Below are 16,115 nucleotides of genomic sequence, written 5' to 3'. Positions count from 1 at the left end.
GCTGATGCATCCATCATTGGACTTCAACAGAGGAGAGCTTTGCAGAAGCCTGGTACAAGTGGCCTCATGCTGGGAGTAGCCTCAGTAGGAGGCATCATTGCCCCTGGACTCATCACTATGCAGCAAGTTGTGGTGCAACGTGCACTGTCAGCATCTTAACAGCTGCTCCAGCTGGGGATAGTTGAGAGGGTCCCTAATGTCACAACCCAATTAATTAGTGCCCATGCCACTAGCAAGTGATACCATTCAGACCATCTGATCAACTAAGGGTTAAAAGGAATCCTTACAAGAAACTTAAATTTCTACCCACGTCACAACCAAGAAATGAAACTTAAGCCCACTAACAAGAAATAAAACTTAAGCCCATGATTTATGATCGGTCAGAGTGAAAGGGGACACCCCTGCAATAAAACCCTGGCGAAAACTGCTGTATAATTGGCGATTCTAACACAAACCAAATGACGTGGCATAAATCAATTGGTTATATCACAAACAAAACCAGCTTGCACTTCCGCGCTAGTTGGAGAATTTTGAACATACGTAGCAGAGTAACTTGGTGGGCTGATCGTCCATCAATCACTCCCCGTCATCGCGGTCCCGACGTACCCCAACCCCCCTGCAGGCTCATCCGGTCATTCACGGTATCTCATTCGTCATAAACGGTTGATTGTAACCTGAGAAACACGCTCGAATGTAAACAACGCAAGCCTTCTGCCTGCATCGCACGTCACTATCTGGGCGACGTAAGTAAACAATCTCCTATAACCAACATGCGTCTGTGCCTGGTTAATTTCACCCCATCCATTAATTACCCGCCTGTCAAGGTAAAAGTTTTACTGCTCCGGTGGGGGGAGTCAAAAGCAGCTGCCGGCCGGCTGCTCTGATTCCCGACACCTAAGTCTTATTAAAATATTTCCTATTTGTGTTGCAGACTCTGAGGAGCCCCATGGAAAGTGCAGGCAGACCATTAAAAAGTTTTTATGCCCAACTGGGAAGTTAATCTAAATGAATCCAGAGGGAACCCAACTCAGTCCAAGTTCAAGGAGCAGGAGCAGAGGTAGGGCTGGAGCAATGAACAGGGATTTAAAATAGTCCCAGCTGTATGTGACCAGGGTCCTTCTAGTCCAGAGTGCAGAAGAGGTCAGCCCCAGCTATAAAGGAAGATAGCATGCTCTGAGATTGGGCTCAGTTACCTAATCAGAGACATTTTTCCAGCATGGTTTTAGCTGAATGTGTTCACTGGATAGTGTTTGATTACTTCAAAGAGGCTCCAATCCAGTCCACCTCCAATCCACCTGCCCCACCCTCCAGTGCCAGCTGTGCAACCCCCAGAATGAGCTCCCTCCATGCCCTTCCCCCCGTCCCATGCTGAAAACAGTGCCAGAAGCAGAGCTGGCCTGCGCCAGCTTAGCCTGGCTCCTGGCATGCACAGACATAAGTTAATGAAAGCACTCCTTTTCTGCAGGGCTGCTGCCCAGCCAGTCAGCCCCCAGCCTGTACTGGTACATGGGATTGTTCTGTCCTAAGTGCAGGACTTTGTACTTGTCCTTACGGAGTGCTTTTGAGTGCCTCATGCAATGAGTTGGGTTCTCTCAATGCAAAAACTTTTTAATGATCTGCCTGAACTTTCCATGGAGCTCCTCAGAGGCTGCAGCAAAAACAAGAAATGTATTTAATAAGACCTAAGTCCTTTCTCAACTGTCCCCAGACAGAGTAGATGCCAAGATGCTAACAATGCCCAATGCACTACAACTCAGGGTCTAATGAGGAGTCAGGAGCATTAATACATCCAATTCAGGCACCACCTCTGCTGGGGCTGCTTGTGCCAGGCATCCACCAATATCACCTTTGTTGAAGTCAGATGAGGGATGTCTAAGCACAGAGCCTCTGTCAGAGTCACTCAGGGGAATCACACACACAGCCCAGGGGTTTCCTGAGAGGGCTGAAACAGGGAGAAAGAAAAATCCAGACCAGAGCATCAGCTTAGTCAGGTCAGTGTCCTGACCTCCCACCTTAGCCAAAGTTTCACAAGCCAGCTAGCCTAATCTGCTCTATCTCTTTGTTGCAGCTCAGGCACAAGACAGGTTTGGGGCATCCAAAATATCTGCAAAACATCACTGGCTTGCTACTCCAGCACTCCACACCCTTTCCTATGCTAGTTCACAGGCCAAATGGACCAGTGCCAGTTTCGTACAACGCCATAAGGTTGGGCAATTACTTTATCACTCATTGGGCATGTCTACATGTGCACAGTTACTGCACTATAATTTAACTTACTGTGCAGAAACCAAAACATAGTGCACAGTATGGGCATGCATCTACATATTCACACCCATACTGTGTAGTAACTATGGTGACTTAGGCCAACTTGGATATAAATTTGCTATCTGCATGATGCAGGTAGAAAATTTACACCCAAGTAGTTGCTGCAGAGTAAGGCATGTGTAGACACCTTACTGTGTAGTAATACTGTGTGTGGACTGATTTAGGACTAACTTTAGTCCACACATAGCGTTACTGCACTGTAATGCCTAAACACGTAGACACCTGCCTAAAAACTTCTTACTGCACAGTAATTTACTGAGCAGTAAATTACTACACAGTAAATGCATGTGTAGACCTGCCCACTGCCTCTCAACACCAGAGGATTGGCCAGAAGCCCAGAATCCAAGAAGCTTTGCTGTCAGTTGACTGGCCAGCCAGTGCAGCAGATATTCTACTGAACCATGGGTCACCAAGGATTTGGGGCAACAGGCTGCTATGGGCTGATAGTCACCTCTCCAGTTTCTAAGCTGCCTGCTGTCACCATCACCTCCATTCTTTGCAGTACAAACACATGATTCCCAACACTGCCACCTGGGGTGCAGGGGTGGGGGGCTGAATTTGTTGGTGATGGTAGGCATCTGTTGTAGGAGAGATAGATCAGAGGGGAGGGCTGTAAAAGTGAGATGCTGAAAAGGGGTGCAACAGTACTATGCAGGGCAATGAAGTACCGCACACTGGGCCAAACTGCATACTGCTGACCCCCTGTGCTACTACAGCAATTTCCAGTCATTTCACAGGCTAGAGCCATTCAACAGGCCAGAGGTTAATGACCCCTGTACTATACCATATAATGCAGAGCTGGTGTAGCACTCCCTAGCCCACTGCAGAAGGGCAAAACTCTTTAACCAGGAACCCTTGGCTTTAATCTGATCAGGAGCACTCCAGGCTTGGCTGTAGCCCACATCCAATGCTTCTGAAGAAGGTGACAAAAGCCCCCTAGCACTTGTACCAGCAAGAGGGGGAACAATTCCTTCCAGGCACCACATGACAACCAGAAAAGCCCAAAACATGGAAAAAATGAATCACTCTGTTCTGTTCTGCCACCTGGGGACAGTAAGCATGACTCCACACAACACACCTTGTCAGTGGACAGCCAAAGCTCCTCTTTCTGTCTTCTCTCCATAAACTTCTCCCAGCTGCTTTTATCTTCTTTCATAACTAAGACAGGTATGGAGTTGTGTTTTACTCCCTGCTGAATATGCTGCTTTCCCATGCCCACATCATGGGCGACTGGTGCCTCCTAAGATGGGGGGGGGGCACTTGCCCCCCCAACAGCCACTCAGCAACCGGGGGTCCCCTGTGGCTGATCACGCTGACCTAAAAGTGCCAGCGACATGCCTGGAAGTGCCAGGGGTGTGCCCAGAAGTGCTGGCAACACTTCTCCTGGTGCTCCCACTCCTTGGCCAGTGCTCTTGGGAGGGTGGGGGGCACCAGTGCTCCCGCCTGCCACCCCTGTCCAATGCCTAAGCAGGGAACTCTGGCTGTCAGGGTGTGCACCAGTGCTCTCAGGGAGTGTACGTACATCCCCATGTGTCCCCTACTCATTGCCACTGGTCCACATGCTCTAGGCTACAGAGCTGTTTTCATTATAGCCCAGTAGTCTCGGGTGGGGGGGTCGTGGACTTCTTACTATTTCATTTTACAGCACACTCCAGGCATAGCTGCTCTTTAGTCATGCCTGACCAGTGCCTTTCCCAAGTCTTCTTGAAAACCTCCAGTGACAGGGATTCCACAACTTCCCTAGCCAGTCTGTCCCACTGCCTCACTGTTCTAACACTGAAGAAGTTTTTCCTGCTATTTCATTGAACATACTTGCTTGCAACCTCCAGGCATTGGGCTGCATCCTATTCTTTGAAGCTACAAGGAAAAGGTGTTTTCCCACTTCTTCATGGCAGCCTTTCAAATATTTGAAGGCCTCTATCATATTCCGTCTTCATCACCTTTTGTGCTAGGTGAACATGCCTCTTTCTTTCAAACTTTTCTCATATGGCTTACTTTCCAAGCCCTTTTCACCCACCTGTGAACCATCTCTAAGTTCTCCATGATGCCCTTTTTAAAATGTGGGTCCCAAAACTGCATACACTGCTCTTAGATGATGCCAAGCCAGTGCTGGGTATGAGAAGAACTAAATGACAAGCATTATCTGTGGACCAGTAGGCAATGTTTATGCAGATACTTGGGCTGGCTAAAATTGAGTGACTGATTAGCAGACTTCTGGGCATTTTTCCTGGCTCCTAGGCTGGCTGGCAAAGGGAGGTGGGAAAGCAGGAGGTGAGTGTCCTATGATAAATGCATGAACAGCCTAAACCCAATATTATTGTACATATTGATTAGAGTGCATGCTGCGTACGAGTATCACTACAGGCTACACATCTGTAGACACCTATTAGTGCCTACACCCTCCAGTCACCCCTTACTCACTAATCTTGTCCACCATGTCTTGATGTCAAAATGAATAGGGGAGGCTGCACAGAGGTCAAGGCACGCTTTTGAAGAGGTGAGCCATGTCTGCTTCAAGGTCCCTCCCCTGCCCCCAGCCTTGTCCCAATATTACTCTTGCTGAGCCCTCTAGATCAGGGCCCTTTATTAAGGACTGCAAGTTCCTGATTTAGCTCTGGTCACACCACACGACCTCAGGTTCCAGCACCTTCAATATCAGCAACATAGGCAACTAGGGGGCTTGAATCCTGCTTTCCGCCTGCCACCTCCTGCCTTACAGTGCCAGCAAACTCGACTTCATGTGGCCAAGAAACATACATTTAACATTTAACCCCCTTGCTTTATAGTCCAGGCAAGTTCAGCTGTATGTGGCCACAGAATCTACTCCAGTCCTTATCTCCTGTCCATTCAGCACAATTTCAAGTTCAGGGTGTCCAGAGTCACCCCTTTTCAGTGGCCTCCACTTCCCCTACTGCCACAACCTAGGCCTCTCGGGAACAGGAAAACTACAAAATACAAGCACCAGTCCTGGTTCAAAGGAATGCCCAGCATGGGGTTCATCATGTCTCTGGGTGGTGGACTCCAAGTAGGAAAGAAAACAAAACAGAAAGTGCCTGAGGTGCTCAGCTTGCTTCCTATGAAGAGCCCCAAGCTTCTCTTCATTCAGGGCTGCCTTCTGAGTCCTCTCACCACAGTCTGTGCTCCGGTCCTGACACCTCTCAGAGAAAGTCCCATCCCTGGAGGCTTCCACAGCCAGATGGCCTGCCCTGGCCTGAGGCTTGGTCTTATACAGGGCTTGCTGGGTGACAAGACCCCTCTACTTCTGCCCCTGGGTTATCAGGCTCTGCCTGCACCTAGATCTCATGACCAACTTTCTTTAGGTTCCTCTGCCTGTGAGTTTGCCTTTGGCATCACCACTGCAGTGCAGGCAGAAGAGACATGGAGATGAATTGGAAGGAAGGGAGAGCAAAGCGGGGAATCAGAACCAAGTAACCAAGAAACTAGGAGGAAGGGTCCTCTACTAGGGACAGGATTCACTGGCAAACACACAGCAGGTAAGAAAGAAAAACATGGAAAAACTGTGCCAGTGCTTGTATTTGGTGTCCTGAGCAAATGGGCCTTTGGTCACCCCCACTATTTTGCCACCCCCTCCATTCACCCTTCCACTCCTGTTTAAAAGGACAGGGCTTGACAGTAGGGCTGTGCAAAATTTCACTGGTTGTTTTGTTTTGACACTGTTTTGACTCATTTTGAGCTTGAAACAGTGAAATTGTAACAAAATGAATGGCTTCGAAACAGCCTCGAAACAAAACGAGACCAGTTGAAATGTTTAGAAAGTTTCGATACATATGAATTTTGAAGCAGCCAGACAGGTGGTGGGAGACAGGGGAGAGCCAGGGCTGCATTCCCATGTGGTTCAGCCCAGTGGGGAGCACAGCCAGGGCGCTCCCCACCTCCCACAACCGAGCTGCCCTCCGTGGGGCTGGTGGAGCCGATCATAGCACAGCGCTGGCTTTGCCCATCTCCTGCCGCCAGGCTGTGCTCCAATTGGCTCCACCAGCCCCATGGAGCTCTGTCTGGTGGTAGAAGGCGGGCAGAGCTGGTGCCTCCCGCCACTGGGCTGAGTTCCCCAGGGTTGCGAGCTGCTGGGAGCTGAGCCTGGCTGGGGGAATCACCAGGCTTAGTTGCAAACCCTTTGCAGGGCTGGGGAACTCAGCCGGGCTGAGGGAAGCACTTCCACCAGCCTGGCTGAGCTCCCCACTGCTGCGAAGGGCTGGGCACTCAGTCTGGCTGGAGGAGGCACTTCCCCCAGCAGGCTCAGTTCCCCAGCGCTGGATCCCAGATGGCAGCAGCAGCAAGCTGTGATCTGGCAGGCAGATTGGGAGCCTACCCATACCCCCAGGAGGGCTGCAGGGGCTCTGCCAGACTCCTTCCAGGGATGCTAGCCCCTGATCTGTCTGCTGGATCACAGGATGCTGCTCCTGCTCCCCGGCTCCTACTTGCCAGCAGCCTGAGGTACAGTTTCCTAGAAACCCCTGCACTGATCTCCTTGAAACTTGCATGCCCTCAGAAGGGGCTACCCTACCTGCAAGTTTCATTAGACTCAGGCAAGCAGTGAGAAAGTCATAGGCTATTTTGTGCTTTCCCATTATAGCCTATGGGTGAAACCTTGAAACAGTGTCGAAATAGCAAAACCGTTCTGATGAAACAGAAGGGAACAGTGATTTCGAAACAAAAACAAAACTCAAGACAAAACATTGTTCTGTCAAAACGTCAAAACGGAAGTTGAAGTGGAACGCTGCTGTTTTGCCCAGCCCTACTTGACAGCTCTCCACATACTGCAGGGCCTGAGTTGATTTAGCAAGTGCCAAGGCAGGCCCAAGGGCTGGGAAATGAGACCTGGAGCCAGGGGGAGCCTGTGGCAGGCAGGATCCGTATGTTCCGCACAGCGCTGTGACCAGATGTGGGAAAGGCCCGTGGGTGAGAAGTCACTTCCCCGGTGCTCCCTCGGGGGGTCCCACTCTTGCAGGAATCTCACACTGTGTTTGGGATGCAGCTCCCCCGGGCTCCATGCCTGCTTCCAGCCAAGTGCCCAATGCCACGCACAGCTACAACCTCCATTCACGCTCTGCTCCACCCGCTTCCTCCTCCCCCACCCCCAGCCCCTTCCCCAGTGGCCATGGCCTTTTCATCTGGGGAGAGGGAGGCTGTGGGTGGGAGCCAAGCACAGCTAAAGACATGAGGCTTCAGAGCTGAGCTAGCATCTCTGCAGGACAAAGATCAGGTCTGTGAGCCCAAAGAGCAGAGCTAGGCTGTGGCAGGGCACACGGCTTTGCAGACAGACGGGCCACTCACTCCTGCATCCACTTCCCTTCTGCAGACCTTTCTAACACATGCTCTTTTGCTCTCTGCATATTTTTATATGCAAGTTTGTATCCTCCCTTCCCTTTCTCTCTCCCTCCATATTCTCCTCTCCACCCAGTTCTCTCTATTCCCATTTTTGTCCTCCCACTTCTCATTTTCTCTCCCGTAACCAAGTTGTTACCCAGCTCTTTCTTTCCTACTGTATCCTTCTACATTTCTCTGTCCCCATTAGATCCTTTTCTGCATCCTTTTTTTTTCTACACATCAGGTTTCTTTCTCTCTCCAACTCTTTTTGTTCCCATCTACCCACCTTTTTAGTTCTCCCTTTCTTTATCTTTCAATTGATCTGTATTTTTCTCTCACTCTGTTGTTTGTCTTTTTATTATTTCATCACCCTCCCTCTCTCCTTTCATAAATATCCACTCACCTCTATTTTTCTCCTCCATATTCCCTGACTGGCAGCGATACAGCCACTGTCTCCTTACAGCTGAGGTTGTCTCTCCCCATCTTTCTTCATCTTTCCCTCTCTCATGCACACTTTGTTTCAGGCACAGCTGGAATTTCTAATTTTCCCATCAACAATGTCAGTGGGCTCTGAGGAGGCTGATCCAGCAGAGACAGACTTAGGACTCCCCTGCCTGGCAGCAGTGCACTGAAACAAAGGTCTGCATTGTCTCCAGGTCCCTTACTCAAAATCAAGTCTTGGTACCAGGACTGGGGGACCTCACACCAGGGTGATGCTGGCTCTGAGGGACTGTGGAATCTGCCCACAAATATAGATCTATTGGGCAGTGGCTAGGAAGGAGAGATTGGGGCAATGACAACCAGCACAAAATGGAGGTGAGTCCTAGCAACAGAGGGAAGGGCTTGACATGGCTTTTGGGGTGAGGGGAGGGAAGAGCAGAATGACTGGAAGGAAAGACTGACTGACTCCCTTGCACTAATATTGTGATAATGGGAGTGACTGCATGACTGTATAACTGACTGATAGACTAAGTAGGAGCTATATGGCAGGATCTGGTCCACGAAATGACTGGTGCCTTCCGAGACTGGGGTGGAGGGGGGCACCACTTGTAGGTGGCAGCATTGGTGGTAAGTGGCAACTGTCCACAGACACCATCGGCAGTGGCAGTGTCAGGGGGGAGGCGGCGAGTGGCAACTGCCTGCGGAAGCCAACGGTGGTGTTGGCGGCAGCCAATCTCAGGGGGGTGTCGGGGGGGGGCGTCCCCCCCCCCCCCCCCCAATACTTCCCCTATGAGTCACCTATGATCTGGACAGTATAATCACTGAAGCCCCCTGAAAAGCCCAGCACAGATTGTGTTGTTACTGCAGAAGGTCACAGATAGTCCCAAATGTGTACTTGGATCTCGTGGCACCGCTGGTCTGGCTGTGCAGAACCTCAGATGATTCTGGGTGGGTGCAGGATTTCCCGCACAGCATCTAGTTGGCAGATCTGGGCATGGAATATTTTCCAGGCTCCTTCTCTGTTCTTTGATCCAATTGTACTCTGTTCTTCATGGTCTGTCTCTAGGACAGACAGTTGTGGGGTTACACTGAATCTGTACCATGACAAGATTCAGAGGCTCAAGTGAATGAAGCTCTGTAGCTCATTATTGCAGGGTCTATGCATGCACACAGTGAGAGATGGTCTCTGTTTGAGCTGAGATTAGGATCCTTCTGTGCCAAGCACTACATAGACACATAAGGAAAGGAAGATCCTGCCCCAGCAGCGATTCAGGCCCTGTTTGCTGAGCTCTGCACAAACACCAAGGGTGAAAAAGTGCTTAATTCAGTTGAGACAAGGTCACATTTAGCCAGGTGCTTTACAGACAGGTCTGGAGAGAGAAAGAAACTTAACAATCTAGGTACCCCGATTTAACTAGGTAAGAAGCACAATGGAGAGGGAAAAGGGTTATTATTCTATATTTAAACAAGGAGAATAGGTATATACTCAGAGGGTGCGTCTACAAGAAATGCTTACTACACAGTAACCTAATAACACTGCGCGGGTGTGTTCAGGGCAAAAGCCCTGCTAATACGCTACTGTACAGACTTATCAGGCTGCTGCACAGTAAGCAGCAATACAAAACTGCCAGTGCTACTGTGCAGTTGTGTGAGTTACTGAGCATTGAATTAGTACTTGGCTAACCAAGTACTAAACTTAATGCACAGTAACTAGAGCGCATTAATGAATGTGTAGACAAGCCCACAGACGTGAAGGGACTTGCCAGAGACCCCATAGTGAGCTTACAGCAGGAAGAGGAACAGAATTCAAGTTTCTTCATTCCTTATGCTACTTTCAGCCACAAAACCACGCTCCCACACCCCTGGTTTCCAGCCTTCTCAATCACTCAGTGTCTCTTTCATGCCTCTCACAAGGCCATCACTTCAACTGAGAAAATGCATCCAGGCAGCAGTGGCCAAAGCCACTCTTGCTTTCTGGCTTGGAAGAGCTGTATGAGAGTAAGGATTTTCTTGGCACCGCTCCACTCTCTCCCCTGCATACCCTCACTTCTTAGAAAGATTTACAAATAATCCAGGGCATTCATTAATTAACACCTATCAAAGATGCTGATGGGGAAATCCTGAATTTCAGATGTTCTCCCATTCTTGTCTTAATTTTTCTTGCTTAATGCCAAATTCAAAAGAACAGAGAAATCGTGCAGTAGGTGGAGAAAAATCATTTAATCTTTCTGCCTACCTGGGTTCTCACTTCGATTTCTCCTCTCCTCCTCTGCTCCCTTCCTGCGTGTATTTCAAGTGTCTGCTTGGGACTGTAAAACCCTCAGGAGGTCCCTATGCTGTCTTCTAGGAGTTTAGTATATCTGTGAGACTCTTTGTCTCATTTGCTAGTTTGGTATGGTTATGATGTTATAGAAGAGATCAGGGGAAAGAGGAATGAGGCAGCATGTGAAGATGGAGAAAAATTAAAATCTGGAACTGAGCAGAATGGACTGAGCAAGAATGTAACGAGTGCTAGATCTGGGCACAGTGATAGCCGCTGACCCTCAAAGGAAATGTTGGGGTCTGAGGGTTATGTTTAGACAGCCCCTGTTCTCAGCAGAATGAGACTTCCAACGGTGCAAAGACAAAAGCAAACTTTATTTAAATTTTCAAAATATGAATACTGCTAGCAAATAAAGAATAGCATTATATATCCAGATATAGAGGAGTTCATGTTTAGGGTAAAGATCTAAACGGATGCTTTAGAAATAGAAAGATGTAGGTGGATGCTGCTTTTACCAATGCAATAGTATATATGCAAACTATGCTGCAGGTTCATTGACCTGCACCCTCCTTGCTATGCTCATCTGATCAACCCTGGCAGGGCCACAGCAGTTTACTCTCTACTCCCTTAATAACAGTACATCCCCAGGCAGCCTGGCCAGAGAGGTGATGCACTTTCACAGAGAAATGGAATATACTTCAAGTGCTAGGTTGATTTTTACTAGCTTTTGCAGATTTTCATTTCTCAATACATAACAGCTGCAGTTGTATTCTTCCTGTTTGACCTCTATAATTTCTAAGGTCCTCATACCCAGTTCAGGTGGACACTGCTTTTACCAATGCAATTCTATAGATGCAAACTAAGCTGCAGGTTCTTTGACCTGCACAGTCCTTGCTTTGCTCATTTGATCAACCCTGGTAGGGCCACAGCAGTTTACACTATATTCTCATCTCTCAGAAGGTCCCTTAATAACACTACTTCCCCAGGAAGCCTAGCCAGTGAGGTGATGCACTTTCACACAGAAATGGAATACACTTCAAGTGCTAGGTTCAGTTGCATTAGCTTTTGCAGCTCTTTACTTCTCATACATACCAGCTGCAGCTCCATTCTCCCTGTTTGACCTCTATGATTTCTAAGGTCCTCAAAGCCAATACCCACATGTGCTGGGGTACAACTGTAACCAAGGATTGTGGCTAATGAATCACCTCAGTCCATTTTAAATCCAGTTTCCAAGAGTCTAACTGGCGTCTGAAAAATTAGCATCCTCCACAAGAAACCTTTGCCAATACAGTAACACGATATAAGGCTGTGATTCTTTTTTTGTGTCTGCTTTATGTCTAGGATAGGAAAATCCAGACTGTTCTACTAGAATGAAAGAACATCTTCTCCTGTAGATCGCTGGCTCATCTGGACCTGGGGTAGCGTAAATGATAAGGCGCATGGTTGGCAGTCCAGAGGTTACAAACACTGAGGCCAAAGCAGAAGCACTCACTGTGCGGCCCTGTAAGACTCCAACAAATCCGTGAATTCTGCTGGTATCTTGTCACAAGGACATGAAAAAGGTAAGGACTGGATCACCTAACAGGCATATTCTGTGTTACTGGGAGCTGGTTCTTTGAGTAAAAAGACTCTCAGCTAAGTGGTGTCTAGTAGGCCTGTGCAAATAAGGAAGTATTTGTTTCCGATTCGGCCAATTTGGAGGACAGTGATTCAATTTGGAGATTTGGATCACTGTCCTGAATTCATTCAGCCGAAACAGCTTCCAAATATTCAGCACTGATTCAGATAGATTTGGTGATTCGGATCAGCTGGGGAGAGGCAGGTGCAGCCAGGCGGCTGCAGGTTCTCCTGCGGCTCCTCCGGCTCTGCCTGCCTCTCCCCAGGCAGGGGAAGCCATGACACCAGTCCCCATGGCTGCCCTACCCAGCCCTATCCCCCACCCAGCTCCAGACTAGTCCTGGCACTTAAAAAAAAAAAAAAGCCCTGTACTCACCGGTTGCAGAAGCGGCGATTGGGGCCTCTGGGTGCTCGTGGCAAATCCCCCCCATGCAGCACAGGGCAGTGGGGGGCAGTGGGTATTACCCCCCCCTCGGTTGGCACCCATGCAGCAGCTGCCCCATGGCGTGGGTACCTTGTATGGCTTGGCAGGGCACTGCTCAGTGCCTGGGAGCTGGGGCTGCTGGGGCTAAGTGCTGTCAGGCTCCAGGTGACTGCTGGAGCTGCTCCAGCTCCCAGACAGTGTGCAGCGTGCTGCTGAGCTGGGCTGAACCCATGTGATGCAACAGCTGCCACGTGGATGCCAGGTGGGGGGGTGGGGAGGGCGATCCCCACTGCCTCCCCACTGCCCTGCGCTGTGCAGGAGAGTTCTGCCATGAGTGCCAAGAGGCCCCAATCACTGCTGCTGCAGTCGGTGAGTGAGGAGCTTGAAAAAATAAAAAAATAAAATCCCCGCACTCACCAGCTGCAGGAGTGGCAATGGGTCCAGTGGGCGCTTGTGGCAGAGGCCTCCCACACTGCAGGGGCAGTGGGAGGCAGTTGGGGGGCAGTGGGGATCGCCCCCTCCCACCTGGCACCCACACGGCAGCTGTCACATCGTGCAGGTGCAGCGCGACTCAGCAGAGTGCTGTGCACTATCTGGAAGCTGGGGCTCCTGGGGCTGAGTGGTGCTGGGCTCCAGCTGACATGTGGAGCAGCCCCAGCTCCCTGACAGCGCACAGTGCCCTGCCGAGCTGTACTATACCCGCACCATGGAGCAGCTGCTACACAGGTGCCAAGCAGGGGGGGAGATCCCCGCTGCCCCTCACTGTCCCGAGCTGCATGCTCTGTCATAATCACCCAGAGGCCCCAGTCACTGCTCCTGCAGTGAGTGTGGGGATTTTTTTTTTTTTAAGTGCCAGGAGTAGGCTGGGGCTGGGCTGGGGATGGAGCCAGGCTTGGCAGCCCTGGAAGCCTCTCCCACAGCTGCCCTGGTTGTGCCTGTCTCTGCCCCAGCGAGGGGAACTGCGGGACCTATGCTCTGCTGCCACTTGCCCAGCCAGCATGGCGGGGGGCGGGGGAGGGATTGATTTAGGGGTGGCAGCACTGGAAGTGGGGGCTATGCCATGCTGACTTGCCCCCTTCTGCCTGGAGCAAGCCGTGCCCGCATCCTGCTCCCTCCCCCACCCCACCTGGGCAAGCTGTCTCTGCCCCAGCGAGGGGAACTGCGGGACCTATGCTCTGCTGCCACTTGCCCAGCCAGCATGGCGGGGGGCGGGGGAGGGATTGATTTAGGGGTGGCAGCACTGGAAGTGGGGGCTATGCCATGCTGACTTGCCCCCTTCTGCCTGGAGCAAGCCGTGCCCGCATCCTGCTCCCTCCCCCACCCCACCTGGGCAAGCTGCAGCAGGGCAGAGCCCCTGCTCCCAGTGCTGTTGTGCCCACATCCCGCACCCCCCAGCCCCCATGCCCCTTCTCTCCCCCAACCCCAAAAGACGTATCACCTGGAGGCAGCTGTCAGCTGCCTGATTAGTCTATGGTCGAATCTCTGAATCATCCGAATCTTTCCAGATCTTTTCCCAAATTGATTCGGATGCTTTGAATCAATTCAGAGCTTTTACTTGGTCTCCCAATTTGATTTGGATTCAGAGGTTCAGTACCTAAATCGGGCCAAATCTCCTCTAAATCGGATCAGCTACCGAAGCTTCACACAGCCCTAGGGTCCAGGTACTAATCTACCAACAAGCATGTCTAACACCCAGGCTGTCCAGTTCCTTAAGTGGTTGGGGCTGGGTGCCTCCCAACCCAACCGTAGAACCTTGGACTGTTCTTCTGTACCCAGGACAGGGGCAGGAAGCAGAAGCCACAGTTCCTAGAGGTAGCATGAAGGCACCGACTGCTACTGCATCCAGAGCAGTTGGGAAAGTTGCTAGGGCCTGAGGGCTCAGGGACTGCAAACTAACTCCTTCTAGGCTACATGCAGCCCATGAGCCAAAAGTTGGACATCCCGTTGTAGACATTCTCACAACTTCTCTAGCACCTGCCACCAGTTTCTACCTACCAATGATCACAAACCCACTGTGCCAGCTGTTTCCAGATTCACTCACAGGGAAGTAGCTACTCTCTGATCACCAAGTTGCACAGCCCTCCAGGATTCATGCACACCAGACACTGCCAGTCGCACTCCAATACCTATTATCACTAACCTCCTACCTGCCTAAAGGGTCTTTGTCACCCTTCCTATTTCTGTATCTACAGGTGATGCATAGCAATGCAGCATGGGAGAATCAGCATGAGCTAAACCAGAGTACTACTGAGGAATTCATCCTGCTGGGAGTGTCTGATCAACCACAGTTGGAGCTAGTGCTGTTTGTGCTCATTTTAATCAGCTACGTTATGACACTGCTTGGGAATGTCACCATCATTGTTGTCTCCTGGCTGGCCCCCCGTCTCCACACACCCATGTACTTCTTCCTCAGCAACCTCTCCTTCCTCGACATCTGCTACACCAGCAGCCTTGGCCCCCCGATGCTGGTGAACTTCCTCAGTACGCGCAAGGCCATCTCCTGGGGTGGCTGTGTGGCCCAGCTCTACATCTCCCTTGCCCTGGGTTCCACAGAGTGCCTCCTGCTGGCAGTCATGGCCCTAGATCGCTACGCTGCTATCTGCCGGCCCCTGCGCTACGTGACAATTATGAGCCATCGCCTCTGCCTCCTCATGGCTGCTGGTTCCTGGCTCAGTGGCCACAGCACTTCACTGGCACAGACAGTGCTAACTATGCAGCTGCCACGGTGTGGCCAGAACCATATTGATCACATCTTCTGTGAGGTGCCCGCACTGCTCAAGTTGGCCTGCACTGACACTTCTTTCAATGAAGTTGAGCTGTTTTCTGTAAGTGTGGTGTTCCTGGTGGTGCCCATGAGCCTCATTCTGATCTCCTATGGCTACATTGGTGCTGCCTTGATGAGGATCTGCTCATCTGAGGGCAGGCGCAAGGCCTTCAGCACCTGCACCTCCCACCTGGCTGTGGTGTCTCTCTTCTATGGCCCAGCCATCTACATGTACCTGCAGCCTCCCTCCAAGGATCAGGGCAAGATTGCCTCCCTGTTCTACACAATGGTCACCCCAATGCTGAACCCCCTAATCTACACACTGAGGAACACGGAGGTACATGGGGCCCTGAGGAGACTGCTTCGGAAAAAGCCAGGCCTTATAGTTTGGAGTTAGTCAATCAACCTGGGGCCCTGTGTTCCCCATGCCTCCTGGAGCATTTCCCTTCATTCTACTTCTAGCCCCAAAGTATCCCATTTCTTTTTACTCTCTTCAGTCCTTCAGGTCTCTTCTGCCTCCCGCGACTGATAATATGAAATCAGAAAATTAGCCAAAGGCTTGATTTTCATCTAAAAATAAAGGTTCTTTGCCCAGGATAATAAGACATTGTGACCCAGAGCGTGTTCTTGTGATGTGACTCTGGCAGGCTGCAAAGAGCGCATGCCAATTTAAGGGGAGATGCTGCTGGAGTAGCAGCCTGCAGGTGGGTCCACAGCTAATTATGGGGTCATCTGACCCATGGAGTCTGCAGGGGGTGGCTAGGGCTGATGGGAAAGATTGATCTGACCCAGGAGGAGAGCTAGGCTTATGGGGATATAAGCCTGCGCCCTGAGCAAGGCTGCATGTCCAGAAGGTCAGCATTTGAGGCAACATTTGAGGCAGTCTGGAGGTTTGGGAGGGAACTAAAGGGGTGGAAGAGGTTCCTAGGGGCTCAGGAAGGGGTCTGGGTGGG

The 16,115-nt window shown here is 50.7% G+C and overlaps 1 protein-coding gene across 1 annotated transcript; it reads left to right on the top strand.

The window, feature by feature from the left end:
* The first annotated feature begins 548 nt into the window (after window positions 1-548).
* On the top strand, window positions 549-15,748 carry LOC102377856 (olfactory receptor 2G3-like). The gene is made up of 3 exons (XM_006037502.2): window positions 549-743; window positions 11,699-11,919; window positions 14,591-15,748. The coding sequence occupies exons 2-3, from the start codon at window positions 11,911-11,913 to the stop codon at window positions 15,557-15,559; spliced, it is 978 nt and encodes a 325-aa protein (XP_006037564.2). The 5' UTR covers window positions 549-743; window positions 11,699-11,910; the 3' UTR covers window positions 15,560-15,748.
* The last annotated feature ends 367 nt before the right edge of the window (window positions 15,749-16,115 follow it).

This window comes from Alligator sinensis, unplaced genomic scaffold, assembly GCF_000455745.1.
Source record: "Alligator sinensis unplaced genomic scaffold, ASM45574v1 scaffold1039_1, whole genome shotgun sequence".
Taxonomy (NCBI): Eukaryota; Metazoa; Chordata; order Crocodylia; family Alligatoridae; genus Alligator; species Alligator sinensis.
The sequence above is the reverse complement of the archived record's forward strand: the minus strand, read 5'-3'. Positions and strand labels throughout refer to the sequence as shown.